Raw genomic sequence first — 15,424 nt, 5'->3', positions numbered from 1 at the left:
GTCCCCCCCCCCCCCCTACCCCGGCGTTGCATGGTTAGCGGCATTCATTTAAGGTGGTTAAATGACCGTGTGGTAAATGAGTATTCTAAAAGACATGGACCGAATAAAAGTTCAGACCGCTCCAATACAGTTTTTCTATTAATCTCTGCATATCCCTTTCCTAGATGTGCTGCATATGTACTTGAATTTCTTTAGACGTGGCACAAAAACCTTTCTTGATTCACTTCTTTCAGTTGAAAAAAGCTTTGAGAGGAGTCAGAGTAAAAGTTACCCATGGAGAGGAGAAGCGTTACAAAATCACTGGAATATCTCCTTCAGCAACAAACCAACTAAGGTAAGGTTATCTTTAGCGAAGTTTTTCTCAGTTTGTAATGCAACATTATTTCCACTCTATTTCGTTTAGTAGCCATCTTCATTCTACCGTCTTTCGTTCCCTTTTTCTGCTGATGAACGTTTTGTTTGGCTAAAGAACCTCGCATATTGACTGGATTCTTAATTCATTCCAGGTTCGCTGCTGAAGATGGAAAACAAAAATCAGTTGTCCAATACTTCCTGGAAAAATACAATATAAGGCTTCGTTTCGCATCCTGGCCTGCTCTTCAATCAGGAAATGATTCAAGACCAATATTCCTGCCTATGGAGGTTTGTTATATATTACCTTGGTTATCATTACCACTTATGTTTGACATATTATTACATCTCTCTCTGTCTACGCCTTCACACTCTAGGATAAGACTTACAATTTTTTATCTCTATACTCACCGTTTACTTGTTTCAATACAGTGTTGCAAGATTATCGAAGGACAAAGGTACTCGAAGAAGTTGAATGAGAAGCAGGTGACAGCCTTATTGAGAGAGGCCTGCGGGCGCCCTGTTGATAGAGAACGTAGTATTGAGCAGGTGATTGTGATTGTCACTCCCACTTCTAGTTTCTGTTTCTTCTAGCTGATTTAATCCTAGTTGTAGAGCAGTGTGGAAGTTTCAAAAACTTTCCTTTTACGGTATGATGATCCAAGTCATATGTTGGCAATAGATTGTTCATTTTAATGACGTTGCACAAGATGATCTAGCCGAAGAATTTGGAGTCAGGGTCAGAAAGGAGCTGACTTGCATCGATGCCAGAGTCTTGCCACCTCCGGTGGTAATTATACGTCTTGCCTCTATTTCCAATACGTTTTATGATCCCTCAAACTGGCCTTAAACATTTCACATTCTGGATTTGATTCCTCAGCTCAAGTACCATGATTTGGGAAAAGCTAGAACTGTAAGACCCCTAATGGGGCAGTGGAACATGATTAATGCTGTAAGTAATGAATTTATATTCCCACTTTCGGGACATGATGGAAAATAATTAATAGTATAATAACATTTCAGCTGTCCTACTTTTATTTACGTTTTCTAGTTTGCATTTCTGGCGTTTTAGAGTGGATCATCTCGTGATCATCTTTTATTATTTCCATGCAGAAATTGTTCAATGGGGCCACAGTGAACTTTTGGATGTGTGTCAACTTCTCAAGTCTTGGTGAGCAAATGGCTGCTAGCTTTTGTCGAGCCCTGGTAGGCATGTGCAACAACAAGGGGATGGTGAGCATCGTTCCTTAATGTACTTACCGGTTACTTTGAAAAGTCACTAAAAGGGTGTTTGTACTTTTCAGGTCATAAATCCTGCACCTGTATTCCCAATACGGTCTGGCCATCCTAACCAGCTGGAGAAAACATTGGCCGAAGTTCACAGCATGTGTAATAATGAAAGAAAACAGCTTCAAATCTTAATTATCATTCTCCCTGATGTCAGTGGAAGTTATGGTAATAAACTTAACACTCATCTGAAATGGTGAAGATAATTCGTTCTCTACTGACCATGCACTTTTACTTCCATGCTTCAAAGGCACAATAAAAAGAGTATGCGAAACTGAACTTGGGATAGTTTCTCAATGCTGTCAACCCAAGCAAGCAAGAAAGTGCAGTCCTCAATACTTGGAAAATGTTGCGCTGAAAATTAATGTGAAGGTTTGACCCGTCACAATCTCAGTTTAATATTCTGAATAACTCTGGCAAGTTCAACTCTCTACTTATTAATCAATTGCGTCAATAGGCTGGAGGGCGAAACACAGTATTAGAGGATGCCCTGAATAGGAAAATACCTCTTCTAAGTGACATCCCAACTATAATCTTTGGTGCTGATGTAACCCATCCACAACCAGGGGAGGATTCTAGCCCTTCGATAGCTGCGGTAGGCAAAAACATGTTTCTTCGTCTTATTTGTTTCACTTCTTGCATGCAATGAAGGTTTTTTGATTTTCACTTATAAAGTCATCAACTTATAGATTGTGGCATCAATGGACTGGCCTGAAGTAACCACCTACAGGGGCCTGGTATCTGCTCAGAAACATCGTCAAGAGATTATTCAAGATTGTGCTGGAATGATCAGGTAAGAACTGAACATGTTATAATTGAGAAGTTCTTACATCCGAGGCATCTGTTTTATAATTTCTCCTTTTTATTGATGTTTCCAGGGAACTTATGATTGCTTTCAGAAGAACAACTGATCAGAAACCTAGCAGAATAATTTTCTATAGGTATATGGTTGTCCAAATTCTAGGAGATAAAGAGCAGATCTGTTTTTCAAGTTGCTAATCTAGTTTTCTCAACATATGAAAGGGATGGTGTTAGTGAGGGCCAGTTCAGCCAAGTTCTCCTGTATGAGATGGATGCTATCCGAAAGGTGAGAAGGATTTGTTCCAGGTTCAATTTTATTTTTTTAATGTAAGCGACAATTCTTGCAAAGAGGTCTCTAATTTTCTGCTTCTGCTCTCATCAGGCTTGTGCATCTCTGGAACCAAACTATTTGCCACCAGTTACTTTTATTGTAGTGCAGAAGAGACACCATACTCGGCTGTTTGCTGCAAATCGTAACCAAACAGACAAGAGCGGAAACATCCTTCCTGGTTCGTATGATGATTGCCCTGTTTTGTTTGTGGGATTGGAAATTCTTTTCGATTCACTGGAGAACCTAAGTCCTAGAGGACAAGTCTAAATGTTACTACATAATTTGGGGAATGAAACAAGGTCCACTAAAATGAGTTTTGCCACTGATGTGATTTGAACCTTCTCAAGTTTTCTCTAAAATCTTTTCTATTGTTAGGAACGGTTGTTGATACAAAGATATGCCATCCTTCAGAGCACGACTTCTATCTCTGCAGTCATCCAGGAATTCAGGTAGCTTTGAATGTAAATTATCATTAGCTTTTTCTAAAAGATTGAATGCAACCATGATTTCACTTGACTCAGGGGACTAGCAGGCCAGTGCATTACCATGTGTTGTGTGACATGAACAAATTCACTGCTGATTGCCTGCAGATGTTGACTAACAGCCTGTGCTACACGTACGATTTTCTATCCTCTCCACATTGTTATAATAACAAAGGTTTTAAACACTTGGAACCTCTGTTGAATAAAGTTATGTGCATTTTCTATTATATTAAAGCAGCAGTTTAATTTATTTTTATTTTTCACCTGCCATAGGTATGCAAGGTGCACCCGCTCTGTTTCTGTGGGTTCGTATCTAACCCCTTAACATTCAAACATTATGTCTTTTGTCCAACATATCCGTTTGTTTCTGAAAGTATGTCATGCTGAATGTGCAGTTCCTCCTGCATACTATGCACACTTGGCTGCATTCAGGGCAAGATACTACATAGAGGGGGACATTGCATCAGATAGTGGCGGTGGAGGCTGCGTCACAGGACCTCCTGTGAGGAGGGAAGCTGCCCCTGTCCGCCCACTTCCAGCCATCAGCCCCAACGTGAAGAATGTTATGTTCTACTGTTGAGTCCTCGGTTTTTTCAGACCTTTTGATTGCAGTAGTGTATCAACTTTTGAACTAAAGCTATAGCTACCATTGGGATATGCATTTTAAGGGGCCATTTTGTGTTTCTGAGGACCTTCCCTCATATTGTGAAAGCTTCTATGATACAAGTTTTAATTAAACGCTGAAACTTGATATGGTGGTCCGTCTCTTAATAGCCAGCCAACTGCCCTCCTATTACTAGACGTGTTGATACAAGCTCAATGAGAGAGAGATTATCATAGAATACACTATAATTTATTTTATTCCTCAAAGTGTTGTTGTAAACTAATACCACGTCTTAATTCAATGTGATGCCATTTCCACTATTGGAACAATGCATAATAAATATTAAAATGGTAAATCCAGATATATTAAAAACAGTGAGACCATATATAAACAATGGTACCATAAATGTTGATTATATTACTACAAAGAAATATAAATGACCTATAAGGATACCCTACCTAATTGAATGAAAATCCCCTAGGCTCAAAGAAATAAAATAACCCATAAGAGTAGTTAATTAACATGCACTAATTTATTTATATCCATCCCTATTCCATGGGTAGGGGCGGAGGCCGCGGAGCTATAAATTTTAGTTCAGCTGGGCCAAATTAAAGAAAAAAATTTATTAAGAGATAAAATTTTAATTTTTTTATTTTTATTTTTAATGCTAAATGTCTAATTTATTGAAAGGGGAATGCTGAAAATAGATTTTTGCTTGCAACGGACCCCAGCCCTGCCAGCCCCCCTAATTTGGCCTCTACTACGTATGGTGCACGTAGTAAGGCTAAGTTTCTTTGAAGTAACTAACTTGAAAAGAAGAAAATAGAAAACATCGGAGCCGATAGTGAGCCAAGGTTAAGATTAAAATATCAATGCTAAAAACAAAAGGGTCAAAATTATAGGACAACAATCAATTACCGTGAATCAAGTCTCACTAGCAAATTCATGAATTGTCCATCTTGATCTCCACCTTGGCAGTCATGATTATGATGAGCAGCCCCTTGATCAAATACCGAGCGAAAGTTGGGAGAGCAGAGAAGGACAAGGTTTTGAAAGGCATGGCATGGGAGGAAGCTGGATCTTGTCCTCGGTGAAGATAACCAAAATATAAAATTTAGCTATTTCATTTGAATTAACTATACAAAAATAAAAAAGATTAAAAACTACAACCAGCTCTTTCAAATACATATCATCGATGGTAGCGGTGGCTGCTGAAGTTGAAGCAAGCGACCAAATAGCAACATTAGCAACACATCATCGACGGTAGCGGTAGCGTTTGAAGTTGAAGTAAACATGCAAAATTCCACGTTCAAATGTGCACTTGAACCCCTTCTTATGAGAATATTCCCATTCTTTATTTACGATCTTGAATGCCTGTCATACAATAAAACGGCTGGTGAGCTACAGATCCACATCAAAATCCAGGGGAAACTTTCAGACGGATGGAGAGAACTTACTATATCTTCATAAGGTGGCCCTGCATGGAACCTGATGATGCAAGTCTCAGAATTGTCCCCGTCATTCTCGATGGAATAAGTTGGAGCCTTTATCTTGTCAACAAGGTCTGGGTAAAAGATATTGAATTTGTATCCTTGCACAATCTTAGGAGGAGGGTTGTCATGATCATAGTGAGTCTGGTTGTATTTGTTCCACTCATATCCAGTGTGAACACGATTGAAATACTTGGGCTTTCTTGGTCGGTACTTGTCATGCCACCAATATACCTGGTATCCACATCAATTTCTTAGAAAAAGCTTAAAATGATTTTGAAAAGGAGTTAGCAAGGCAAGCTGCCATTCTTTTTTGTTTCCTCAGTCTAAAGGGAGCTCAAATAGCCAAAGTAACACACCTGTGAATCTAGATTCACTTCAGCACCAGAGCCAAATACTGCATCACCTTCCTCCATGGCTCCCATAGCTTTCATGGCCTTCAGCTCCAAGTTATCTTCTGAAGGAGGGGGCTTTGATGCCATAGCTTCTTGAATTCGTCTTTGTTGTTCCTCTACAACAGCCGCTCGTTTCCTTTCCTGTTAATTTGTCAAAATATAAAACCTCCCAGTTAAACCAAGAAACAAGTTTATAATTGGCATTCTCATTAATAAGCATATAAATCTGTTATAAAAATTACCAGGATAGCCCTATCCTCTTCAGGATCAATTGCTTCTTCATTTTCATCACCATGCAATAATTCAGGTGAAAATGATCCAGCCTCCTCTGCCTCGTGAGTCTCCTCCTCCAATACAAGTTCTGGAGAGAGAGTTTCAGCATCTGCTAACAAAAAAGAAATATTAGTGAATTTCATCCAATGATTAAAAAAAAAAAGAAAAGAAGAAAAAAGAGATCACTACTCTATCAGAAAGGGTAAAGGGCAGAAACCTTGGGTATCCTCATCCTCGATATCCTCCTCACTAAACCTTAAACTGTTATCATTTTCTAACATATCATCACCCTTCAACGGAGGCTCAAGGCGTTGCAAATGCTTGCGTAACATCTTAGCATGAATTTCCTTCAAACAAGCCTGTGACCACAGCATTTCACTGGTGTGACCCAATGCCTGTATTGCAAATAACTTATAAGAATTAAAGAGCTTTGGGAGATAAATACCTTTGCCTTGTATATCTGAAGTCGTTTAAGAACAGCCTCCCAATACTCAACCACTTTCGCTGTGCCTGAGCTCATTTGTGACTCAATTTGGGACCTTAATGCTTCAAGCTCATTTGAAGTCTTCCCTTCCAAGAGATTCCTGACATCTGCTTCAATACTGGAATGCAGACCTCTTTCTTCTGCAAGAAATTCGGAAGGTGGTTGCTCCCCACGGACCCTAGCCCGATCCAGTGCATCCTTTTTCCGAGCTTCAGCCAGCTCCCAATTACAAACCACCAAAAGAGCCTGTTAAATTGTAGATATCAAAAGAGTGTCTTCTAGGTTTCCATCCTTTTCTGAAACTAAATATTCAGATAATATCTCTTAATGATCAATGATCACGAGAAATCAGTACAAGCAATAATAAGCACACCAAGCTTCTACGCATGAATGTGTACAAACCAATAATGAGAGAGAGAGTGATCCCAAAGGGGCAGCAACATGAAGCCTGTTTGACTGCTTCCATCCAACAACAGCTAATTTTCTTATTCTATTATAAAGCCATCATAGGTATGCAAAGTGGAAAATTCATGAAGGTGTTTTAGTAACTGCTGGAAAGGCATCTACCATAAATATGGTTCTCTTTCACAACCACAGCAGCAATATAGAAAGGAAAAAAAACAGTACCTCCCAATAATCAATATGTGTCTGAGTTTTTCTATCCATATCCAAATGCATTTTGATGTCATCGTGAAGCTCTTCCATCTCTTTGACAGTCAAACCCTGCATCGTATAGGCAAATGACAGTGTGAGCACTCAAAAGAAAATATTCAACACTTGTTCACTGCAAATCACAGAATATAGAAGGATTTACAAGTGGAACAGACAAATGCAGTGGAAATGTTTACATCAAGATGTCACACATTTGAGTATATAGGGTGAATTAATCACATAAAAACTCATAAAAAAAAAAAAACTGTAGTCAGATATAACAACATTCATTCATTTCTCTTATCTAAAATATTCTCTGATTGAAAAACACTGAAGAACACAAGCTATCATTTTAAACCTAAACTGTTGCACCTATGATGTTCATACTAATGAAAGAAAATAAAAATGGCAACAAGGCAGAAAAGAAAAGTAACCACATATTAAACGTTTACCTTGAAAACCATATATGGTTCATCTATTTCTATATCCAAATCATCTGAGACATTGAGGTGTTTGGAAAGGACATCAATTGGTTTCACTCTCCCTTCACGCAATCTAATCTCTGACCTGACTTTGCTTTGATCAAAATGAAACTGCATATTGAAGATGTATAACATCATTTAACTCCCCAGATAGAAAATATGAAGCACTAATGAAAATAATAGGAGCACCGAAAAATGAAATGCTCTTAACAATTTACCTCCTCTTCTTTTTTCTCCCAGTCTTGGAATTCAGCCCTGGCACGTTCTCTGGCTAAGATTGCCTGCAGAAAGTGATCTGTAGTTATGAACCAAGCTACATCTAAATAATACCAAATAAAGAAATCAGAAAATAATTTCATCTTTGCTGACATTAAGTTAACAATCTAATGCTCTTTCTGGCACAGATTTTACGAATAAAATTTTATCTTTATCACGAAATCCAGCTTTTACCATTTCTTCCTCATGCTGTGCTTTTTCAAGTGCCCTTTCCTCTCTTCTCTTTTTCACCTTTTCAATCTCCGCCTGCAACATACAAGTGAATAAATATAGGTTGATATCAGATGATTGATCACATCAACAGTGACTTCAACTATTCCATCAGTTAAACTAGCAAAAGAGTTACCTCTGCTTTCTTGAAAAAGAAAAGAAACTAAAATTTATATTGTAAAAGATACAAAAATATAGGTGCTTCTTTACAACTAACTAAAAAATGATTTCAAATCCTGGCATTCACTGGAGAGGCATAAGATTCAGAGCCAAAATACACTCCAGACCAAAGCAGGCATCATAGAGTTTAAAATTGCCAAAACAACCGATTGCTCTGCTAAGCTCTATGTTAAACTTCCTCTAGAAAGATCAATTAAGTTGTCGCACAAAACATTTATTCGATAACAGGGTATCAACAGGTAGATGGGAACCTCATCTAACAGTGAAAATTACATCTAACAGTGAAAATTACATGTTACATTACATTAAATTGTAATTTGATTGGATTTTCATCACTTAACCACCAAAAGAAATCATTCACAATTTGTCAAAAATTAACAGGTTTCCCCTGATCCTGTTGATGGATTGTGTTCAATGGAAACACATTAGTATTCCTAATCAATGGCCTGTCTAGAAAGTAAAAATCATAATGTTCATGGAAACAATAGCTTCTTTTTTTCAACTACAGGTTTTAATACATAGATTTCTGGAAGCATCTGCTTGGCTTATCCTAAGACGCTTGCATGACCCACAAATTCTTTTAATCTTAAGTCCTGAAGTTTCTCTTCAAAATCAGACATAAGGTGTGGATTCTAGAAGGGTCAAGGCCTTTTCTTGTGTATATTTCCATTCCCATCTAACTCAGACCCCTCACTCCACTCAAACCCCGCTTAACCAACTATATCTGCATGAACTTAGGTGCTATCCAAGGCAAAAATTTTATTCAGGTAACAGTACTCAGGAAGGTTAACACTATGGATTTGAGGCCTTATAAGACCATCTCCCCCAACTTTCATGCATAGAAATGTGGAAAGACACACACCTACCTTTGTTGCATTATCATGAACTTAGGAGATCAAGAAAAAGGTGTTCTCTATGTGTTGTGAATAGTGGATGTCTCCATACAAGGTTGTTGATTGAATGACTGAAAATTTTCAGAGATCATTCCCCTTCCAAGTAACTGTAGCAGGGTAGGATAACAGTTTTGACCTCTTTATGGCATACTGCTTAAAGGGCATTTACAGGGGATTCTTTAACAGATACTTATCATCAGCATTGGAAACCTGTTTTGTCATTATTTTTCTTCATTGTTGGTTATACTTCACTATAGGAAACTTTCATCTTCACTGCTAACATTCTGGATTTTATTCTTTTCAAATAAAGTCTTCAGTTCTTGTTCCAAAAAAAAAGAGGGAGACTGGCTTAAATAAAAGTGTGCCACATGATGTGTGAACTCTGACAAACATCTTCAACAAAGTTTCTAGGAAGAGTTATTATTCATGACATAGCAGCAAGGACAAAAGGTTGGTAACCTAAGCTCCAACTGGGCCAATATACAATAAAGCTATGAGGTTCACTTATCAGCAGACTATTGGGATATAGACTTCATACCTCCATTCCCCCAACTCCTTATTCATTCTGCTATCATCTCCTCTTATCTAGGTATTTCACTTCTTCAAATAATGCTAAAAATGTTCAGACCCCCCTCTTCTGGTAAGAAACGACCCACATGCATCTGTGACTACCATTTAGTTTTTCCTCATGGTGTTTTAACTGTATGAGCATAATAAGGTCTCCAGATCCAGTTTCTTCTGATCTCTACCATATAAGTGGTAGAATTTAGATAATCCCAACCACTAACATTAAAACCCATACTAGAACACATTTATCAAATTTGTTTAAGAAACAACAGGATGGTACTGCTACCCTTACAAGAATAAAAGTCAAGAAACTTCATAGTGCAGAACAAAAGAAGAAGAAATCAATTTGGAAAAAATCAAATTGACAAGTAAAATAAACTATAAATGCATACCATCCTTTCTCTCTGTTTCTTTTTCTCAGCTTTAACTGAAAACATGTCAAGTGGCACACCTTGGGAAACATCGCGTTCGATTTTCTTCCGCCACACAAATCTGCAACTCATCCACCATAACCCAATTACATAAAAATCAAACTGGAATGATTTAAGCCTCTATTCTGCAATTGAGTTAACTCCATAAGTTGTTTTGGCTCATAAGTCAGTGAAAACATGCATAAAGGAGTATTGTGATTTTTCCCAAGTAATAAATAGAAAGCCCATGTCTATTTAAGACAAGATGTAATAGCTGGTGTGATTAGATTCATTAGATGAAGCATTTTATTGGAGAAATATGAAGGTAATCAAAACAAACCGCTTGGAACCCTTGAAAATTAACTAATTAACTGAAGTTCATTATTTTACTAGGTTAAAATCCCCAAAGTGAGATGAAAGTATCACAGCCCTCTAGCAGCAAACTGTGGCAAGTGATACACATCCTGTAAATCTAAGGGTGTCTAGTTCTCTCTTTCGTGCTTCTTTATTTCTGCAAATTGACTCAAACACCCACCAAGTATCTCATCACACATTTCTCAATCCAGCACATCTACTTTCAAACACTCTCATATCAACTAGACCAGTACAGAGAGAAAAATAGCATTCCACCCCCTGCCACTTAAGCCCTCGTATGCTTAAAGGAGTCATTTCGTGTACAAAAGGTTACGGATATAAATCAATTTCCAGCATCGCAGATACATGATCATGAATCTGAATTACAACAGCCAAAATTATTAGGACATGTGCTCTGTAGTTTAAAAAATTAGTCACTTTAAATTAACCTCAGTCAATTTCACTGTTGTAATTGAATTACCTATAAAATCAAAAGCTATCAAAACTAATCATACCCTAACTCATGCATTTTCCAAAAAAAGAATACAGATTTCCCAAACAAGTAAATCATAACAAACCAATACAGTTGGAAGCTAAAAAAAAACCTTACTTTTCGTTGAGATTAGAATCACCAAACGGATTAGAATCATTAGAATAACCAGACACGGACTGCGCCTTCAATTTCTTTGCTGCTTTCATAGCCTAAATAAAATAATAAATTAATTATGAAAAGGCACGACTTAAATATCAAAACTAAAAAAAAAAACCTAGAAATCAAGGAAATAAAATAAATACCTTTCTCTGAGCTTTTTTGGCCAGATATTCTGCAATTTCTTCTTCAGTAATCTTCCGCGAAGAGCTATTCTTCCTCTTCCGGTCGCGACCACTGTCGCTGGAATCATCCGAAGTCCGGTGCCGGCGATTAGTTCTTCCTTGACTGCGGCTACGACTACGTTCCCGACGCTTGCCGGAGCTCCTCCTCCGTGATGAGTCGCGTGAGTCATCAGAGAAGGACTCCGAGCCGGACTCAGAGTCGTAGGATTTTCTACTTCTTCGAGAGGACGACAACGTTTTCCTCCTCTTGCTGTCCATGGTGCCACGATAGGAGGGAGGGCGTGTTGATTTGAGCTTTTTTTGCTGGGGATTTACGAATTCGATGTCGTTTTAAATTGTGTTAGTGACCGTGGCGTCTTGGTTGCGGTACTTACTGGTTTTAAAAAAAAAAAAAAATTGAGTGTTTGAGCAGTGTCAAGTCTTAATATTTTTTTATTGCATCTTTTTTTATGGCAATTTTTATGACAAGTTTTTTACACTTTGTTATACGAAAATACAATTATAAAACAGTGGATGAAAGCATATAACACAGAGAAAGAAACCAAGTGAGCAATTTCCACTTTTATCCACCTATTTTCCTTTAAATTTCTTTATAATCCTTTTAGTTTTCAAGATTTTAGTTTTTTTATCTAAATTTTATCTTATTAATGTTTTACCTTTTAAGTTTAAGATATGAAAAAAAATTATTAAAAAACAAAACAAGATAAAAAACCATGTCCAATAGCTCGATTCTAGAGATAAAAAAAAATCAATATTATTCAACAAGTTTATTTCAATGAAAGTAATTTCATTAAAGCTTTTTTATTTTATTTTATTAAAGAATAGATCATTGATTTTTTTATTTTTTAACTTTTTTCTTAATTTAAGGTCATAAATTATTTAATTTAGGTCTTTAAAGTGTTTGTTATATGTTTTTAAATTAAAAAATAATATAATTTTTTTCAAAAAATCAAAAATTTATTAACTAAATCAGAGATTACATGCCACCTCATATTGTTTTTTTTTTTTAATAAAGTTGGGAGGACGACACCTAACATAGAAAAAAAAAAAACCTTAGCCCAAACTCATAGCATTTTTTTGTTTAAGGACCTTTTTTTTTTCATTAAAGTTCATTTAAATCAAATAACTTACATTATTTTTTATGAAATTATTCCATTAAATATCATTTTTGTTTTGAGTTTGTTGTCAAATGAGGTTATGATATTAGCAAATAGAGCTCTTTTTCATTTTTTTTTTTAAATCTTATAGTTTAAAAAATTAATTATGATTAAATAAATAAAATTATATTTGAGATGTTATTAATTGGATAATGGAGTTTTAACTGAAAGAAAACCTTTTCTATCTTTATTTCAAATCATTTAGTTTTTAATACTAATTGCTTAGGATTTTTCTTAGGTTAAGAACTCTAAAATTAAAAATAAAAATAAAAATCAGGGATAATTAAATAAGCTCTAGTAGTTTGCCTATTTTTTTAATCTTTGTCTTTATTTTTATTTTTAAATACAGTTTACTTCTTGGAGTTTATAAGTTGAGACTTTACATCTTCATTAACTCGTGCAAAAAAAAAATCAAAAAAAAATATTAACTTATTTATAATATTATGATTATATTTCAATTGTTACTAAAGATTTTCAAGGCTTATATAATAAAAAGTTAAACAGTTGAAATTACATTCATGTAACATCAAAACTTTTAGCAAAAAAATACCCTAGATTGAGTAGGTTTTTGGTTTAAATTATTTGCTAGTGCTCGACATGATATGGATCTAAACTTGAGTTGGGTGGAGTTAGATTTGGGTTTGGATTTATAGTAAAATGATTTTTTGAACTATAAAGAATCATTATGTTTCTCCTTATAATTGAATATTCTAAATAGTAACATTTCTCTGTCTAAATAATTTATTTTTAGAAAGAAAAAAAATCTAGTTTTAAAGGTGAAGAAATTGCAGGTTTTTATTATTTTTTTATGAAAGATAATTAAAGAAAAATAACAGAAATTAATTATATTAATTACTATAATTAATTTTACATTAGTTTTGGTTTTTTTATAAAAAAAAAATAGGGTTAAATGAGATATGTTTTGTTTATTAAGCAGCAATGGTTCTACCTTTTTCTTCTCTATTTTCTCAATTATTTTCTATTACATGTTTCTTTAACCATTCTAGAGATTAGGTTCAAGTATTTTTGTATAGAGATTTTTTAGTTTCTTTTCCTTCTAAGTTCATAGACCTAGATTAGTAGCATATCTATTTAAGGTGGTGGTGTTTATAAAAGAATGATCACATTCAATTAGTTTACATAAAATAATTTAAAATTTTATAGATAAATGATACAATCCTAGAGAACAATATAATTTGTAACTCTTTACATATTAATTGCTTCAATAAGTAAGTATACTAAACAACCTATTTAAGACATTGTTTTTTTATTTGTAAGTTTAAGACCTTAAGGCTATTTATATGTTATCAAGTTGTTAATGATCATATTAAACAATCTATTGCAATAAATTAATTAATTTTAACCTAAATAATTGAAATTAAAATTTTATGCAAATCCATCTAGTTAAACTAAACTTTATATTTTGCATTTTAGATCTATAAAGAAATATTCTTTATCAACTTATGATTAAATAGTCTTAACAATACCCTTTTTATATACGAAAAAATTTATTTTAAAATGGAAAACAACTTATTTTTAAGACAAAAAATTGTTAGATTTTTATTTTTCTTATGGTGGATAATTAAGAAAAAAAATGGTAGGAGTTAATTATAAAATTATTTTTTTTATTATTTTTATTTCTAAAAATCAATATGAAAAGAGGTAGAAGAGGAGTTGTTTTGTACACCAAACATTTTTTTTCCCCTTCTTCTCCTTTATTTTTCTAGTATTTTATATTTCATGTTTCTTCAACCATTCTAAAGTTTAGGTTCAACTTTTTTCATTGAGATATTTCCTGGTTTGTTTTTCTAAGTTTATAGACTTTGATTAATAGGTGATGTTGTTGATATTCTATGAAGCTTATTACATTTAATCTGTATGCCCTAAGTAAAGAGTTCTAAAGTCTTAAAAACAAAAGATATAATTTTTAATAGTAACATAATCTACATTTTTTTTTTTTACATTTCAAGTGCTTTATATAAACAAATTGTTTAATATCCATACTTGCTTAAGCACTTGAAATGTAAAAAAAAAAATTTAGATTATGTTGCTAGTGATCATATTAAACTATCTATTGCAATAAGTTAATTAATTTTAATCTAAACAATGGCGATTAAAATTTCATGCAAATCTATCTATTTAAAGTAAACTTTATCTCTTACATTTTAGACAACAGGACCATGTCATTTCACTTGAACTGTTGTTATTTTAAATAAAATGTGTGAAATTTTAGGGATAGAAAATTATAATAAGAAAAAAAAGGTAATAAATATGTTGTTGTTTTAATTGGATTTACATTTTAAATCATGGATCTGTTCCACAAGTAAGATTATAAAACAAGGTAATAAATATGTTGTTATTTGAGTAATTTAACGAAATGTTCATTAACATAAAATGTATTTGCAAAGGATATTTGAAAAATATTTAATTATATCATATATGTAAATTAATTATAAAACACACATAAAATGAAATATTGAGTGACTTTAACATTTACATCGATGATAACATAGAGTATCGACATAAAAAGAATTGATTATTAATTAAAAATATTTATGATTTATTTGGTCTTGTATTTAAATGAATAGTTTTGAATTCCATTGAAAAATTAACATGCAAGCAAATAGTATTTTATCTAGTCAAAGCATTTTTTAACATCATGCAACTCAGCTTAATTCAGCGCAAGTACCACCATATCCCAAAACATGAATTTATTTATTTATCTATTTATAAAACTTCTTAAAAACAAAGATAAAATACAATATTATATTTATAGATTTTTTAACTTAGACTGACACCCACATTTTTTATTTTGCTTTTAATACTTGAACCATAAGATATTTGAATGCACTTTATCAAGCCACATCCACTATTAAACTAATCTCACTAACTCAATTTCAATATGAAAACAC

The 15,424-nt window shown here is 34.1% G+C and overlaps 2 protein-coding genes across 2 annotated transcripts in view; one reads left to right on the top strand and one right to left on the bottom strand.

The window, feature by feature from the left end:
- The window catches only part of LOC105122025 (protein argonaute MEL1-like), a 6,667-nt gene extending 2,554 nt beyond the window's left edge, over positions 1 to 4,113 (top strand). Inside the window, exons 6-22 of the mRNA XM_011020928.1 lie at positions 234 to 334; positions 507 to 642; positions 784 to 900; positions 1,034 to 1,141; positions 1,232 to 1,303; positions 1,465 to 1,584; positions 1,656 to 1,806; positions 1,889 to 2,010; positions 2,096 to 2,233; positions 2,328 to 2,431; positions 2,517 to 2,579; positions 2,662 to 2,725; positions 2,822 to 2,948; positions 3,146 to 3,219; positions 3,292 to 3,386; positions 3,526 to 3,557; positions 3,648 to 4,113. Coding sequence (XP_011019230.1) covers positions 234 to 334; positions 507 to 642; positions 784 to 900; positions 1,034 to 1,141; positions 1,232 to 1,303; positions 1,465 to 1,584; positions 1,656 to 1,806; positions 1,889 to 2,010; positions 2,096 to 2,233; positions 2,328 to 2,431; positions 2,517 to 2,579; positions 2,662 to 2,725; positions 2,822 to 2,948; positions 3,146 to 3,219; positions 3,292 to 3,386; positions 3,526 to 3,557; positions 3,648 to 3,832 — 1,809 coding nt within the window. The 3' untranslated portion in view covers positions 3,833 to 4,113. The remainder of the gene's footprint in view (positions 1 to 233; positions 335 to 506; positions 643 to 783; positions 901 to 1,033; positions 1,142 to 1,231; positions 1,304 to 1,464; positions 1,585 to 1,655; positions 1,807 to 1,888; positions 2,011 to 2,095; positions 2,234 to 2,327; positions 2,432 to 2,516; positions 2,580 to 2,661; positions 2,726 to 2,821; positions 2,949 to 3,145; positions 3,220 to 3,291; positions 3,387 to 3,525; positions 3,558 to 3,647) is intronic.
- A 582-nt stretch (positions 4,114 to 4,695) lies between these two features.
- On the bottom strand, positions 4,696 to 11,705 carry LOC105121763 (cactus-binding carboxy-terminal, cactin). The gene is made up of 13 exons (XM_011020545.1): positions 11,317 to 11,705; positions 11,132 to 11,223; positions 10,150 to 10,249; positions 8,082 to 8,153; positions 7,850 to 7,912; positions 7,602 to 7,742; positions 7,126 to 7,221; positions 6,460 to 6,744; positions 6,232 to 6,373; positions 5,984 to 6,123; positions 5,706 to 5,882; positions 5,314 to 5,580; positions 4,696 to 5,230 (listed from the first exon to the last, which is right to left on the bottom strand). The coding sequence occupies exons 1-13, from the start codon at positions 11,611 to 11,613 to the stop codon at positions 5,111 to 5,113; spliced, it is 1,992 nt and encodes a 663-aa protein (XP_011018847.1). The 5' UTR covers positions 11,614 to 11,705; the 3' UTR covers positions 4,696 to 5,110.
- Between the last annotated feature and the right edge of the window lie 3,719 nt (positions 11,706 to 15,424).

This window comes from Populus euphratica, unplaced genomic scaffold, assembly GCF_000495115.2.
Source record: "Populus euphratica unplaced genomic scaffold, PopEup_1.0 scaffold46.1, whole genome shotgun sequence".
NCBI lineage: Eukaryota > Viridiplantae > Streptophyta > Magnoliopsida > Malpighiales > Salicaceae > Populus > Populus euphratica.
The sequence above is the reverse complement of the archived record's forward strand: the minus strand, read 5'-3'. Positions and strand labels throughout refer to the sequence as shown.

Excerpts from the sequence above, each read along its gene's own strand:
- LOC105121763 (XM_011020545.1), bottom strand. The coding sequence starts at position 11,613 with ATGGACAGCAAGAGGAGGAAAACGTTGTCGTCCTCTCGAAGAAGTAGA. Across the intron at positions 6,124-6,231 it reads CGAGGATGAGGATACCCAAG|ATGCTGAAACTCTCTCTCCA; the intron begins GTTTCTGCCCTT and ends TTTTGTTAGCAG. Across the intron at positions 5,883-5,983 it reads AAGAGGATAGGGCTATCCTG|GAAAGGAAACGAGCGGCTGT; the intron begins GTAATTTTTATA and ends ACAAATTAACAG.